Source organism: Oryzias latipes, chromosome 12, assembly GCF_002234675.1.
Source record: "Oryzias latipes chromosome 12, ASM223467v1".
Classification (NCBI taxonomy): domain Eukaryota; kingdom Metazoa; phylum Chordata; class Actinopteri; order Beloniformes; family Adrianichthyidae; genus Oryzias; species Oryzias latipes.
The window spans coordinates 26026643-26040166 of NC_019870.2; the positions used below are offsets into that span (position 1 = coordinate 26026643).

The 13524-nt window shown below is 40.0% G+C and overlaps 1 protein-coding gene across 9 annotated transcripts in view; it reads left to right on the plus strand.

Annotated features, from left to right (window-relative positions):
* The window catches only part of LOC101167885 (voltage-dependent N-type calcium channel subunit alpha-1B), a 222730-nt gene that overhangs the window by 92412 nt on the left and 116794 nt on the right, over positions 1–13524 (plus strand). For all 9 annotated transcript variants that reach the window (XM_023960536.1, XM_023960539.1, XM_023960540.1 and 6 more), the window contains exon 6: positions 3327–3514. In XM_023960536.1, coding sequence (XP_023816304.1) covers positions 3327–3514 — 188 coding nt within the window. The remainder of the gene's footprint in view (positions 1–3326; positions 3515–13524) is intronic.

Genomic DNA, 13524 nt, shown 5'->3' on the forward strand with positions numbered 1-13524 from the left:
GGCTAAAATTACTAATTGTGTAATCAAGCGGTTAATACTGTTATTAGGCTTTATTTTCCTTATACTCTGTTTCCTGAACTTGATGGTTGTTGGAAGAACAGCTTTATGGGGAGTGTGTGTGTGTGTTTTTTAGACTAAAATCAAGCTCCGAGATGCTGCATTAGCTGTTGTGACAGCCTGCTAATGTAAAGTCTGGCTGTAAATGAGTCATTTGCTCACCGAGACGCAGGTTTATTTTCACTGAAAGGTTTGGAACAACTGTGCTGAGCCAGGCCTGATGTCTGAGTGTGTGTTTTAGATAGAAAAGAAGGTAGGAAGTGACACAGAGGAAAAGACACATTTTTGTAATGACCCCTGGATGATTATTATGTACGTGTGTGAGCGGTTAGACCAATGCAAGCCAGAATGTGAGTCTGCATGAAGCTCAGCGATGGGAGGTCAATTTTTACAAGTCTCCTGTTAAGTAATTCAGGAAGCATTCAAAATGAACCTGTCTGTTAATATTTAATAGTTACTCGATTGCAGTTTCAAAGTGCAGGCCTTTGAAAGTAAAGGAAACAGCTGAACCTGCAATACAAACTCAGAACATTGTAGTTATAAGTATATGGTGTTTCATCTCTGCTTTAAAGTTAAAGGGTGTACAGACAACTGAGTGGGTGTACTCAGGAACTGAGTGAGTGAACCTCACAACCGCGCAGGCGCAATTCTAGCCGAGTGACCCCGTATTTTAAAGCTGCACGCCTGCAATCCTAACTGGGCGGGGATCTTGCGCGGTCAATTCCTCTTTGCGCCCATGCTTGGATTTGCGCGCAGTGTTAAGGGGGCGTTTTTGTCACTTGGGGGGGCGGAATTCAGGGGTGTGTTTGTCACTTGGGGGCAGTAACCTTTCAGGTTGATCTGATTGGCTGAAATTTGCTATTCAAATGCGGCAAGGTAGCGAGCAGACTTTCATTTTTTTTGGCTTTTAATCAGAATTGTTTGCTTCAAGCTGTGAATGCAGACATGCAGCTAGCCGGCTGCAATAAAAAGCTGCCCACCCTCCGCTCCTTTTACTGGGACGCAGCGCCAGGCAAGTTACGCCACACTTTTGGACGGTAGGACTTAGGCTGGGGCTGACGCGTCTGCTTTCACTGTTCTTTGGAGCTGCACGGCAACGAAACGACTCTGGCGATGACGCAAGGGAAGCTGGCGTGTTTAACAGAATTCTAATCCGGCTTCATTTCAGATACAGAAGATGAGGACTTTGATGAATCTTTTGGTGCTGATTGATGACTAAAAAATAAATCACAACCAACTCAGTTTTGCACTCGCTGCCTTTTTAAAACACACACCAGCATGTACGTTTTACTGGTATGTGTGGTAACGTTAAATACAGAAAAAAACACTCATAACTGAAAAGGCGCCGTGCTGTTGTATTGTAAGGAAAGTAGTGTGTTATGGAAAATAATATGGTTTTCATTGTGTGTTTATGTGTGGATGTCTGGCAGGTCAGTGTGTGGTGTGGCTCTTTGACCATGACAGTTAAAAATTTCGGCTCTTTTTTGTTAAAGTTGTTCGCCACCCCTGTTTTTGTTAGAGGCTTTAATAGAAAAAAACAGCCAATCAGATCAACCTAAAAGGTAATTGCCCCCAAGTGACAAACACACCCCTAAATACTGCCCCCCCCCAGTAACAAAAACGCCCCCTTAACACTACGCGCAAATCCAAGCAAGGGCGAAAAGGGGAATTGACCGTGCAAGATCACCACTCAGTTAGGATTGCAAATGGTAATGGTAAATGGCGTATACTTATATAGCGCTTTCTACCTTCTTACGAAGGCCCAAAGCGCTTTACAGTCACAGTCCCATTCACCCATGCACACACACATTCACACACAAACACACACATTCACACACTGATGGCGGCTCCGCTGCCGAACACTGGCGCCAACCTCCCACCAGAGGCAAGGTGGGGTTCAGTGTCTTGCCCAAGGACACTTCGACACATGGGCGTGCAAGGCGGGAATCGAACCTGCAATCTTATGATCAGGGGTCGACCGCCCTACCGCTGCACCACGGCCGCAGGTGCAGCTTTAAAAAGCGGGGTTGCTCGGCCAGAATTGCGCCTGTGCTGTTGTAAGGTCCGCTCACTCAGTTCCTGAATACACCAGCTCAGTTGTCTTTATACCCTTTCACTTTATGGCAGCGATGAAACGCCATATATGTGGTTATTACATAGGTTAACCCGTTTAATAAAACATTTATCAAGTATAAGCCGTAGTCAGGCAATTCGATTTTTGCTGAAAGAGTAGACCCAATCTGCACTTCTCCAGACTTGGGACAAGCACATTGATGTGCACTGGTCGAAGGTGCCTCCATGGGGCTGCAGGAATTCACAGCATTTGGTTGTCCCAGGCCAGGGGTCTGCAACCTTTAGCGCTAAAGGAGCCATTTGGTCCAGTTTCTTACAGACCAAAATCCCAGGGATAACCATAAAATACCACTTCAGTTAGAAAAAAAAAACACTTTATTAATGTTTTTGTGGCATTTTTTTCAGTGAAAATGCACTTAATAATGATAACAACAAGGATAAAAGCACCTTTAGAAGATAATCTCGCTGTATGTCGGAGCTCTGTTTGTTTACAATGGACCGCATAATATCTTCTTTTATGGTAGTATCGTACCGTAATTTGTCCAGACCAATCACAATCTGACACGTTATCAGACCAACGGACAGCCAATCACATAATGTAATGCAGCACTTATCGAAAGACCTGAGCGGTTGTTCCAGGCTGAATGGTTATGGTACCTACACTGTTTCATTAGGATTTGGCCATTTTGAGCAAAAATAGATAAATAATAATTACTGTCATTTGCTATGACATAGTTTCTGCAGAGGGGCATGAGTTCATCAGAAAATCACCTCTGAGTCTGAGGGCCATTGGCGCAGTGCAGTCCTGCATTCCTTGCCTTACCCATTGCAGAGCAAGGCGGGGTAGGGTGATGGTTGCCCACCCAGAATATTTTTTATGTCACAATAATGATCCCTTTTTCTAATGACACATTTTCATCAGCTCCTGATTCACAACAGTTTGAATAAAGAAATACACAGAAATGCAATTTTGAATGCAGGAGGACCAAAGCACAACTTTCTTTTGGCATCCTCCATCATTAGAAAAATGCCACAAAAACACCAAAAAGCCAATTTTCTTCAGAGTGGATCTTTAAGCGCAGTCAAATGTCTCTGTAGTAGCCCTCTTGACTTGGAATGAGTCTGGTTGATGTAAATGTCTCCACCTTTAAATGTACATTAAGAATCGAACCCTTTCCTCTTACTTCTTTGTTCAGATGAGAGAGTAGCTGACTGGCCTTGTGGTCAGGAGGCTCCAGCCAGGACTTGTCCCAACGGAACCCAATGCAAAGAGTACTGGACTGGACCCAACTTTGGCATCACCAACTTCGACAACATCTTGTTTGCGGTGCTAACTGTGTTCCAGTGCATCACTATGGAGGGCTGGGTGGACATCCTCTACAGCGTGAGTGAACAAATATAAGCTGCTGCAGCTCAGTTTTCTGCTGCTGCATGAAAATGTTGACTGGGGGACAGCAGCCTCTGAAAAAAGTGTAAAGTTTTCTCATATCTGATGTTGCGCTCTACTGTATATCTGTAAGTTTGTGTCAGTGTGGGTTCTACAGCACAGTTTATCTGTGTTCATGCTTTATCAGATTTACCGTGTTCAGTTCTGATCCGAGGTTCTACAGTTGACTGTTTTCTGCAGATCATTGAGCTCAAGTTGGTCCAAGGTGTTTAGTTCCCACAACACAGGAATTTATCAATCAGTAGTGACTTCAGTAGTAGCTAGTTCCATATCTACCTTGAACTCAGCGTAAAGACTTGAAAACAGAACAGCAGTGATGAGGTTGGTTCTCCGAGTTCTGGTCCACATCCTGCTTTGTGGAGAATTCTACTGTTGTCCAGCCTAAATAGCAGCTTAAATTTGGACTTCAGAACTCTGAGTCTCGGTTTAGCTGAGATACTAAAAAATGTATTTAATGAGAAACACAACTCAGGTTCTCCAATATTTTTACATTTTGGTCTTTATCCTTCTAGAAATCAGTTCTTCTGTAATCTTAACTTTTTTTTTTTTGGTTTCTGTCTGTTGTTGTTGAAATGAAGAAAGTTTGACTGCATCCAATAGTTTTGCTGCTTTAAACAGCAGGAGCAGAGTCTGATGGACCATGATGGTTTTTGAAACAGATCACTACATAGAACTGAGTGTCATCTGCATAACTGTGGTATAAAACATAAAATATCAACACAGTGTTTTAAACCTGTGTGCCTAGTGTGTGCCGTGATATATGGTCCGCTCTTCGGTGGGAAATTACTCATTTTCACTGATCTAAAAACACTTATCAACGCCAGTATATCAGCTCTGTGTTCATCCAAACAGGCCCTGATAAAACACTGAGTAATTTGGAACATGAAAGATCATGGCATTTTTTTGTGTGTTTATTTGATTCTAAGCATGACCGTACCGCAATTTAGCACCAGTTTTAGCAGATACCTAAGGCCCTGTTTTTGGAGTAGTCCTGCCCATTTAACTTTCTTCACCAATCTTTCTTGGAGGCTTAATCATGCGTCATCAGTTTGACCAATCAGAAGTGGCTCATAAAGTCTCTCAGTTCCGAGAGCTAAAGCTCGTGTTTAGTGGAGTAGCTTCCCCTGGGATGCGGTGTCAGATAGTGGAAAAAGTCAACAAAATAATTACGCTCAGAGACGTGACTCTGTTTCGCATCTGCGTCAGTTTTTGCACTACATCTACCATGACGCATTTGGTTATAGTAAGAGGGTCTCTGAGCTGCAATGACGCTACCAGTTTAACTGTTTGGAAGCACAACGGATGCACACATCAATCTGTTCTAGCAGTTTTTAAATCTTCTTGATGAAATCAGAGGTTAAAAATTTAGTTCTTGTTCAATGTTTGTGTTTTTTTTATTAACAGCCAAACACCACAGTGTTCTGTTTAAGTCACCTTTCTAACTGAAACACTTTCCTTATTATGTCTGTATTTAAGGACAAATTCAGTTTCAGACTTCATTCACTTTTGAAACTGTTGAAGTTAAGCTTAAATAGAAGTAATAAAAAATACAAGAAACAGGATTAAGGCAAAATGGCCAACAGAAACATTCAAGCTAAATTGAAACATGCATGTTGTGATCATATAATCGTTCAAAAATTACAGTTGCCCTTGCAGAAACATTTAAAAAATAAATTACCGTTTAGAAAGGATAATAATTATAAGAAATTATCTTTAGCTATTATTATCAATACAGACTATGGAGATTCTCCTTTTAACATTTTTGGATAATGGTGTGCCACAGGATTTTTGTTAAGGAAATAGTAGACATTGGCTTAAAAAAAGCTTGAAAAACACATTATCACTTCAAATCACTAAATCTGCGGAATTCTTCATCGTCTGTGGCGATTTGGAACAATTCTGTTAAGGCCGGCTCTTCTTCTAAGTTGCTGTCAGTAGGAAATACTGATACACATACCTACAGTGCCCCCTCTGGTGATTGTTAGAAGGAAAATAATCAACACATGAGCCTACTAATAAATAAATAAATAAATAAAACATCACACATAGGTTGCACCTGAGTATAAGTTGCACCCCCTGCAAAAATATGCACACACTGAAAACGCGACTTGTAACCTGAAAAATACAGTAAGTGCAGTCACCTGTGAGTGATCCACAGTCAACTGTAGAAAGTGTTCTATCCAGGTGCCACAGCTCTCCTGCACACTAACCAAGCCAGAAATCTAATAAAGAAAACAAAGGTGTAAGATACAAATCACAAGCGCGGTGTCTAAAGCACGACTCAGGTTTGTCTTTTTTTGAAACCCAACAAATCCCTTTCGGGGTTATGGGTGGCTGGTTTCTATCCCAGCCCCTGAAGGGCAGAGGCAGGTACATCCTGGATGCTTCGCCTAACCACGACAGGGCCGGAATGAACTACAGCCTTCAAGAAAAAGCATACATGATATTGAGCTCAAGACTTTTAAAATGTATTATTCGATAAATGAAATTCAAACTCTAATTTGTTATTGTTTTTGAAAACGAGTCAAAAAGGCGTAACAGAGATGACTGTGCAGTCTGTTTCGGAAAAATGGGTCAGTGGGTAAACCAAGGCTTCTCTTCCTGTTACCTTTTTCTTACTCAAAAGCTTTATTACATAAATGATAGCTCTTATTTGTTTTTCCAGGTATGACCTGGGAGGTATTCCAAAAAGCAGGTTATGTAAGTTATCACGGTAAGTTTGAGGCTAAGAAAGCGGATAACCTCAGCTTTCGGTCCCAAAAACAGAGGTATGTTTCAGGGTATGCTTAGTTCCTATAGCAACTCATGCTCTGCACATAACCTGGTCTGAAGCAGGTTTAGTTGAAGGTTAGTTTGGTTTCAGAGAGGTGAAGCAGCATGACGCGTCCATTTGAAGATGATTTAGTTGATGAAGAAGCTCAGATAATACTTTTTCCACCATGAGAGGGTGATAAGACCACATATGGATGTTGGAAAGATAAACTTTTTACTTTGATCTAACTTAATTATTTGCTTCAGTTAAGATAAATATTTTTTTGAGTTCAGTCAAATTAAAAATAACACGTAGTTATCAGACATTTATTTTACTTTCATTCAAATTAATTAAATTAAGTGGGTGTAACTTTGGTGCTGCTGTTAGATCGGTAGCGCAAGGAATTGTGGGATACCATTCCCTTTGCCTGTCTGGATGGATTTGGGAACAAGTATAGGTTTTGGTCTAAATATGTTTAGTTGTAGCTGTTTTACTGTGTTTTGCTGATTTATTTTATCCTATTATGTTGGATTGTTTCTGTACCATGAGTGAGAGGGAGGAAGAGGATGATGAGCTTATTTAGCACCACTAGTGCAACAATATGGTTTATGAACTGAAGATACAGTCAGCATCGTGATATAGAATTACATTCATGGTATATATTTTAAATCCAGACTGTGTTATTTATTTTAATTTTAAAAAAATGAGAAAATCTGCAGCCTTTAACTTAGACATATGATAGTTCAAGAAGTACAATAAATTAAGATGGAAAAACAGTTCAGTCAGACAACCCCCCCAGGATAAGGGCAGGGACACATAACTAAAAGGCGAATCCTGTTTGGGACAGGCTCACTACCGCACTCTGACCTGCTTTTTCCCCCCACTTTAAGTTAAACAAAGACAAATTTGACTTGAATATTTAAATAAAGCAAAACCGAACCGCCTCATTTTCAAGACAAAATATTTTTAACAGTTTAAAAAGTTGGAAATTAGCTTTGGAGCAGATCAGTAAATATGTATATCATTAAAAATGAGTGCGGAGTCCTAAAAATAAAAGATTTATGCTCTGAAACAACATGACTCACTGGTGGGTTTGGAGGCCTTTCTGGTGTCTTTACCCCTGTTTTTATTTGAAATCCTAGGCTGATTCAGAGATCTTTGGTTGGTTTTTGCCGGAATGCTGATACTCTTTTGAAGTGTCGCTTCAGATTGGTAAGGATTTAAAATAAAAACAAAGAATTTGGTTAAGATCAAGGAAAGGATACATCTTTTTTTCTATTTTGCTCTGGATGGATGAATTTCTTTTTCTTTGCCTGTATAATAATAAGCAGATAAAGGATCACTGCTTTTGGTTGAGAGTTTTCTTGGTTTTAAAAATATCTGTTTGACTTTAAAGTGTGTAAGAGGCAAAAAAACTTTCTTTACACTGACCCATGGGCGATGTTGTGTTCAGTGTCAGGTCTGTAGACAGTTGGATAGCTTGAGGTCTCTGTCTTAATGGAAAAGACCTGCAGTCGGGATTACATAAAAGCAAAGTCACCGAAAAACGTCTTTCAGTTTTTTTTCAGCTTTCTGCATTTGGGTTCTCCAAACTACCATCCTGACAAGGAATGCAGCTGTTCTTTGTTTTTTGGTTTGTTATTAAAGAACAGTGTATATTAAAAACACAGAGCATAAGTGTATAACATGCCAGAATCTACCAGAAAGCTCAGAAGACCACACAAGCAAGCGAAGATGCCAAAACTGCAAAAACAAGAGTTGAAAGAAAGTCAGAAGGGAGTTTGTGTTTGTGACACATAAAAAGATTTAAGCTTGGTTGGATTGCATAATCTGGTTGGTTTTGCAAACCAGTTTAAAAAAATTCAACAATCTTTGCCATTCAAAAGAATAAATCTGAGCTTTTCGACTGGAGATATTTGTTGGACTGGCGTAAAAAAGGATTTGATGGATGACGAATCTTTGATATCAGTGCCCTACATAAACAATTCAGTACCCAATTTTCTTTTTCCTGTGTTCTTACGTCAGTATACTTGACATTCGAAAAAAGTCTTTCCAAAAGAAGATTCTGTATTTCAATTAGAAGGGGGGATTTCCAAACTCTTTTCAAGAAATGACAGGAAATGACAGTGAATACGTTTGAGGGGAAATTTTTTAGCCAGACACTTTTTTAGTGTTAAATGCAAAAAAAAAAACTTTGACTGCAGGAACAGCACATTGAATATCAGGGTTTATGTCCTAGAGGGCGCAATAACCTTCATCCAGTGTGGGTCCTTGGGAAAGACCCTTCATGCTACTGCCTAATTATGTAGCCACGAGGGGGCCCAAGTCTGGGTTTCCCTGTGCTGGTCCCCAGCCTTTATGAAATACAGATTCGGCGTAAAACTATCTACCAAACAATCACTCGCTGTGGGGACCCCTGTAGGGATATGCCAAAGGGTGAACATCAAAGTTAATAATAGCTTTCATTTCTTTATATATATAAAATATTAATTTAACTTTGAGAAAATGACTCTGACGTACGGGAAGGTAATACGTGAACATACCCAGCATTTACTACTGAAAGTACCAAATAATAGTGGAAATAGGGCTGACTTTCTTTTACAATCCAGTTTCATTGTACTGTAGGGGTAGTTTTTTTTTGTAAATTCATGGTAAATACCATGAAACATACGAGTGCAAACTTAAACTCAAGGTACTTTATTTGTACTTACCTTGTTCTTACATGTGGTAAGTACCACAAAAGACACCTTTACACAACATGTAAATACCCAGTAAGTATATTATAAATACCCAGTATGTACCACATAAGTATGAACCAAATAGTACCACATAAATACACAGTAAGTACCATGTAAGTACCGAGTAGACACAAAAAAGTACCATGTAAGTACCCAGTAAATTCCATAAAAAGTACCATGTGAATACCCTGTAAGTACCCAGTAGTTACACAATAAGTACCATGTAAATACCACTTTAGTACACTGTAAGTACTGTACTGTAAAAGAAAGCGTTACCTGGAAAATAATTGTATTAAGAACAAGGAGTGAAGCTGAGATGAAAATCAGTTTACTGCCATCTGCGTTAATAGCTAACTTCCACTAAGAAAATCTTCAGTGGTTGGAAGCAGGTATCTTTGTCTTAACGAAGTTGTTGAATGTTTAAATGGAAACGAAGCTTAACATAGGACGCATGCAGATCCAGACACCCGGTGTCCACATGGAGGTAAATACAGATGACTGGACTGACAGCCTCCCTGCTAGCTTTTTGGTAAGGATAATTTTTAGCGATACGCAAGGAAAATCATTTTGCACATTTTTTTCTGGGTTCAGTCTTCAGCTCCTCTGTCAGCTGCTCCACAGGAAAATGATTTTTTACAGTTAAAAAAATAAAGAATGTTGCAAAGTCGTTCCAATGCTAAATTTTCTGACTTCTGTTCATTTTTCAGCTCTTTAATGGACCTAATTGTTCCTTTTTCTTTACTGTCAGCATTTCCCCCATTCCTCTCTGCCATGGTCATTTTTCATATTATACATGGAACACGTCTCCTTTTCCCGTCTTCTTTTCTTCTTTGGCTGTGACGGCAGCTAATTGGCCCTGTGCTGCAAACCGCTCCCTGCTCTGTTCTTCTACTTTCTACTTTACAACCTCCTTCCTCAGATTCTCCTACAATATGTTCCGAGAATTAAGACAAATTGAAGCAATCAAAGGTTTAGACAAATGGTGAACTGTTAAGAAGTAAGATACAGTTTGTGTTATTGTGATTAAGGTCTTTTTTAGTTCTTTGAATCAGTTCAGCCGGTCGTGTTTTTTTTTGCTGCATACGATGGGTTTTGGTCTTTGTTTCTGTTATGTTTAGCTTGTTTGTGTTTGTCACTCTATTCAGTAAAGATTTAGCCACTTCCAGACCTGCAGAGCGCTGAAGTGGTTTAGACTCATGTTACTTTTAAGAAATCTAGAGATCCAGTAAACTTTCTTGCCAATGTGCACGGGAAAAGCTTTGTAAAGCTTTGCATCTTGAAGTTAGATGTTATGTAAAGTGAAGAGGAGTGTCCCTTTTGTCTGTCAGACCTGCTCTGATTGCTCACTGTGGTTTTAATTTGAAGGATGGATCTGTCTCTCTTGTGGTTGTTCTAGACCACACAAGTGTTTTAAGCCTCTGTAGCTCCAGCTAATGACTCCACTTCTGGAAGGTTAGATGTTTTTTTTTTCTTTTCTTTTTTTAGTGGCACCAGGGCAATAAAATATTTCAACTGCACAATAAGAAGTCCAGCTGACAGGACTAAGCTTGCAGATCCTAACACCTCTGCTTCCTGGAGATGGGAGAGAAGAAACCTGGATATTTACAGTCTCTTCACTGACTTTCCCAAATGCAGTTTTTCATTGATCCTGAAGATCAAGTTAGAACAGAATTGTTTGCCTTGTTTGAATTCATTGTTTCCCATTATAAATCCAATGGAAATAGAACTCTGAACTTGTCAGTGACACCCAACTGCTGCTATGCGGATAATCCTCAGTTTGTTGCTACGAAAATATAGCACAGTGAGAAACCAACAGCATTGTGAGAAAGTTGAGTTGCCAAAGATTTATGCACAAGTCCACATGACATGGTGGTGAGGGGAAGACAAAAGGGGGCCTCCACATGGAGAAGGCGAACATGAGACCATGAAGAGACTGAATGATGGAGTGAGTTTATGGAGACAGTTCCTTGAAAAGAGCAGCTGCTCTGCACCTGAACCACTTCTGTAATTAGACGGAGGGAAAAAGAAAGAGTGCCAGTATGCCATGTTTAAAGCGCCAGAGGCAGGAACTGTGACACCTCCCACAGCTTTTCCAGGCTCATTATTTCACAGCTTTCATTGCTGCTAAGCACACATCCGTTTTCTGAGAAACTTTTTGATGGATCCTGGTCTTTATTTTCTTGTACTTAAAATCAATTTCATCCAATGTTGCATAAAAAAAACAACAACAACGTGATACGTAACCCTTTATAATGTACAGTATAGGGTTTAATGATTCATTTTAACAATAATTCGATACAAATACACCTACTACACCTACTATGTCTCAATCCAAATGGTATTTTTTAATACTGAAGAAGGTCCCAGGTGGAATTTGAACCACAGCCTTTTTGCTGTTGGGCTATAGAGTGCTAACCACTACACCACAGTGCAGCCCATACATATATAAGATAAATACATATGTTTGTCATCATGTGGCTGCACGGTGGCGCAGTGGTTAGCGCTCTTGCCTCACAGCAAGTAGGCTCCTGGTTCAAGTCCCGGCTGGGGGACATGAAAAACACAACATCAATGGGGGACCTTTCTGTGTGGAGTTTGTATGTTCTCCCCGTGCACGTGTGGGTTCTCTCCGGGATCTCCGGCTTCCTCCCACCATCCAAAAATATGCTTCATAGGTTAATTGGCAACTCTTAATTGTCCATAGTTGTGAGAGTGAATGGGTGTGTGATTGAGGACATTCTACCCTGTGACAGACTGGCAACCTGTCCAGGGCATCCCCTGCTTTCGCCCACAAGTGGCCGGCAGCCCTGTGACCCCGAAAGGGATAGACAGAATAGAAAATGAATGAACATATGTTTGTCTTGTTTAACAGTTCTACACACAGACAGGAAAGCATAGCCTTGACGTGCAGCGTGCACGCCCCTGCAGCTCTCAGCTCCTCCTTTAGCGACACTGTTTTAGCATCAGCAGGATCTGTGAGGGTGGGGGTTCTCAGCTTTAGTAATGTTGTCATTTTTTTTCATGGCTCTTAAATTTTATTATATCTCTTGGTGATCCGACTGTTGCCATGAAATTAGTAACTAATTATCTAAGACGTTCCATGTTCAGACTTCCCACCGCAAGAGTTTAGATAATTGCATCTCATAAAAACAGATTTGCAGATTTCTATTTGGTTGATCAGCATTGATAGGGTTTAAAGAGAGATGCCATCTGCTTTCAAAGAACAAAATACAAGGGTTCATTTGACAAAGAAAATGTGACTATTTATTCTCTAAGTAACTGAATCGTGTTGAATTGGAAACTAAACGAAATTTTGAAATTGTAAATAGAAATGGAATAGATTTAAAATATGCCATGTCTGTCACCCAGCCCTGGTGTGCATGTAATCGCACTTTGACAGTCCTGCTCACAGCTGCATATAGTATTCAGCCTTCACCTGCACAGAACTCTGCTAGATTAAGTCTACGAATCTTTATTTTTCTGAACCAGCCAAACCACATCCATTGAAAGTTATGACAATTTCTGCAAACATCTAACTAGAAAGTATCAAGTCATCATTGCACAGACAATCAGTTTATAGATGTAACCCTTGTTCTATCCTAGGCACTTTAACATTGGGAGTTGGGTCATCTAGACCCACTAGACAGTGCTCTGAACCTTTTTTCTTCAATGAATTGTGATCTTCACTGGTGTCCATGGATTACATGAAATCTTTCCACCTTTGTCATGGTAGGGAGAACACGTCAATGTAAGGGTGGGGTCATCTAAGAAAGCACAAGGGTTAAATGGAGTGGTTTTGGTCATATCGTAGTATTTTGTGCCTCAGAAACTTTTTAGAGAGTCATCTCCACAGAAACCTGTCCACCAAAGAGGCTCTCTGGTTAGGTGTGTCTTTTTGACTTCAGGGGTTAGAGGTAAATGTTTTAGTTCCCACAGCGATGTCAGAATGTCAGCAAAATTCTATTTTATTTTAGGATTTTTCTGACTTTATTTCCACATTAAATAGTTACAGATTTTTTACCATCTGCTTAAATTTCATACATTCAGCTTACAATAATAATAATAATCATAATAATAACAATAATAATAATAATGGATTCGATTTATCTGCGCTATTCCAGACGCTCAAAGCGTAAATGAGTGCCTTCTGCTATAGGACCAACACATTTGTGGAAGTCCCTCCTGCATGTTGTGAATTCACCACCATCTGTTGCTTTGATGGAATCGACTGTCAGCAGCTTCTCTTTGTGTGTCTTTCCTTGTTTGTGTTTGTGCATCCATCTTCCTGGTTTGCAATGTCGGCTCTGTGAGCTGAGACTTTTTTTTCACCTGCAGGGTGCAAGACTTCATGTTTAGTGAGAGCATCTGTCTTTTCCTTCAGATCCACATGGACTCAATGATCATATCAGAAGAACATTACCCTGAAGACTGATTTATTTGTCAAAGTCTAGCTTGTG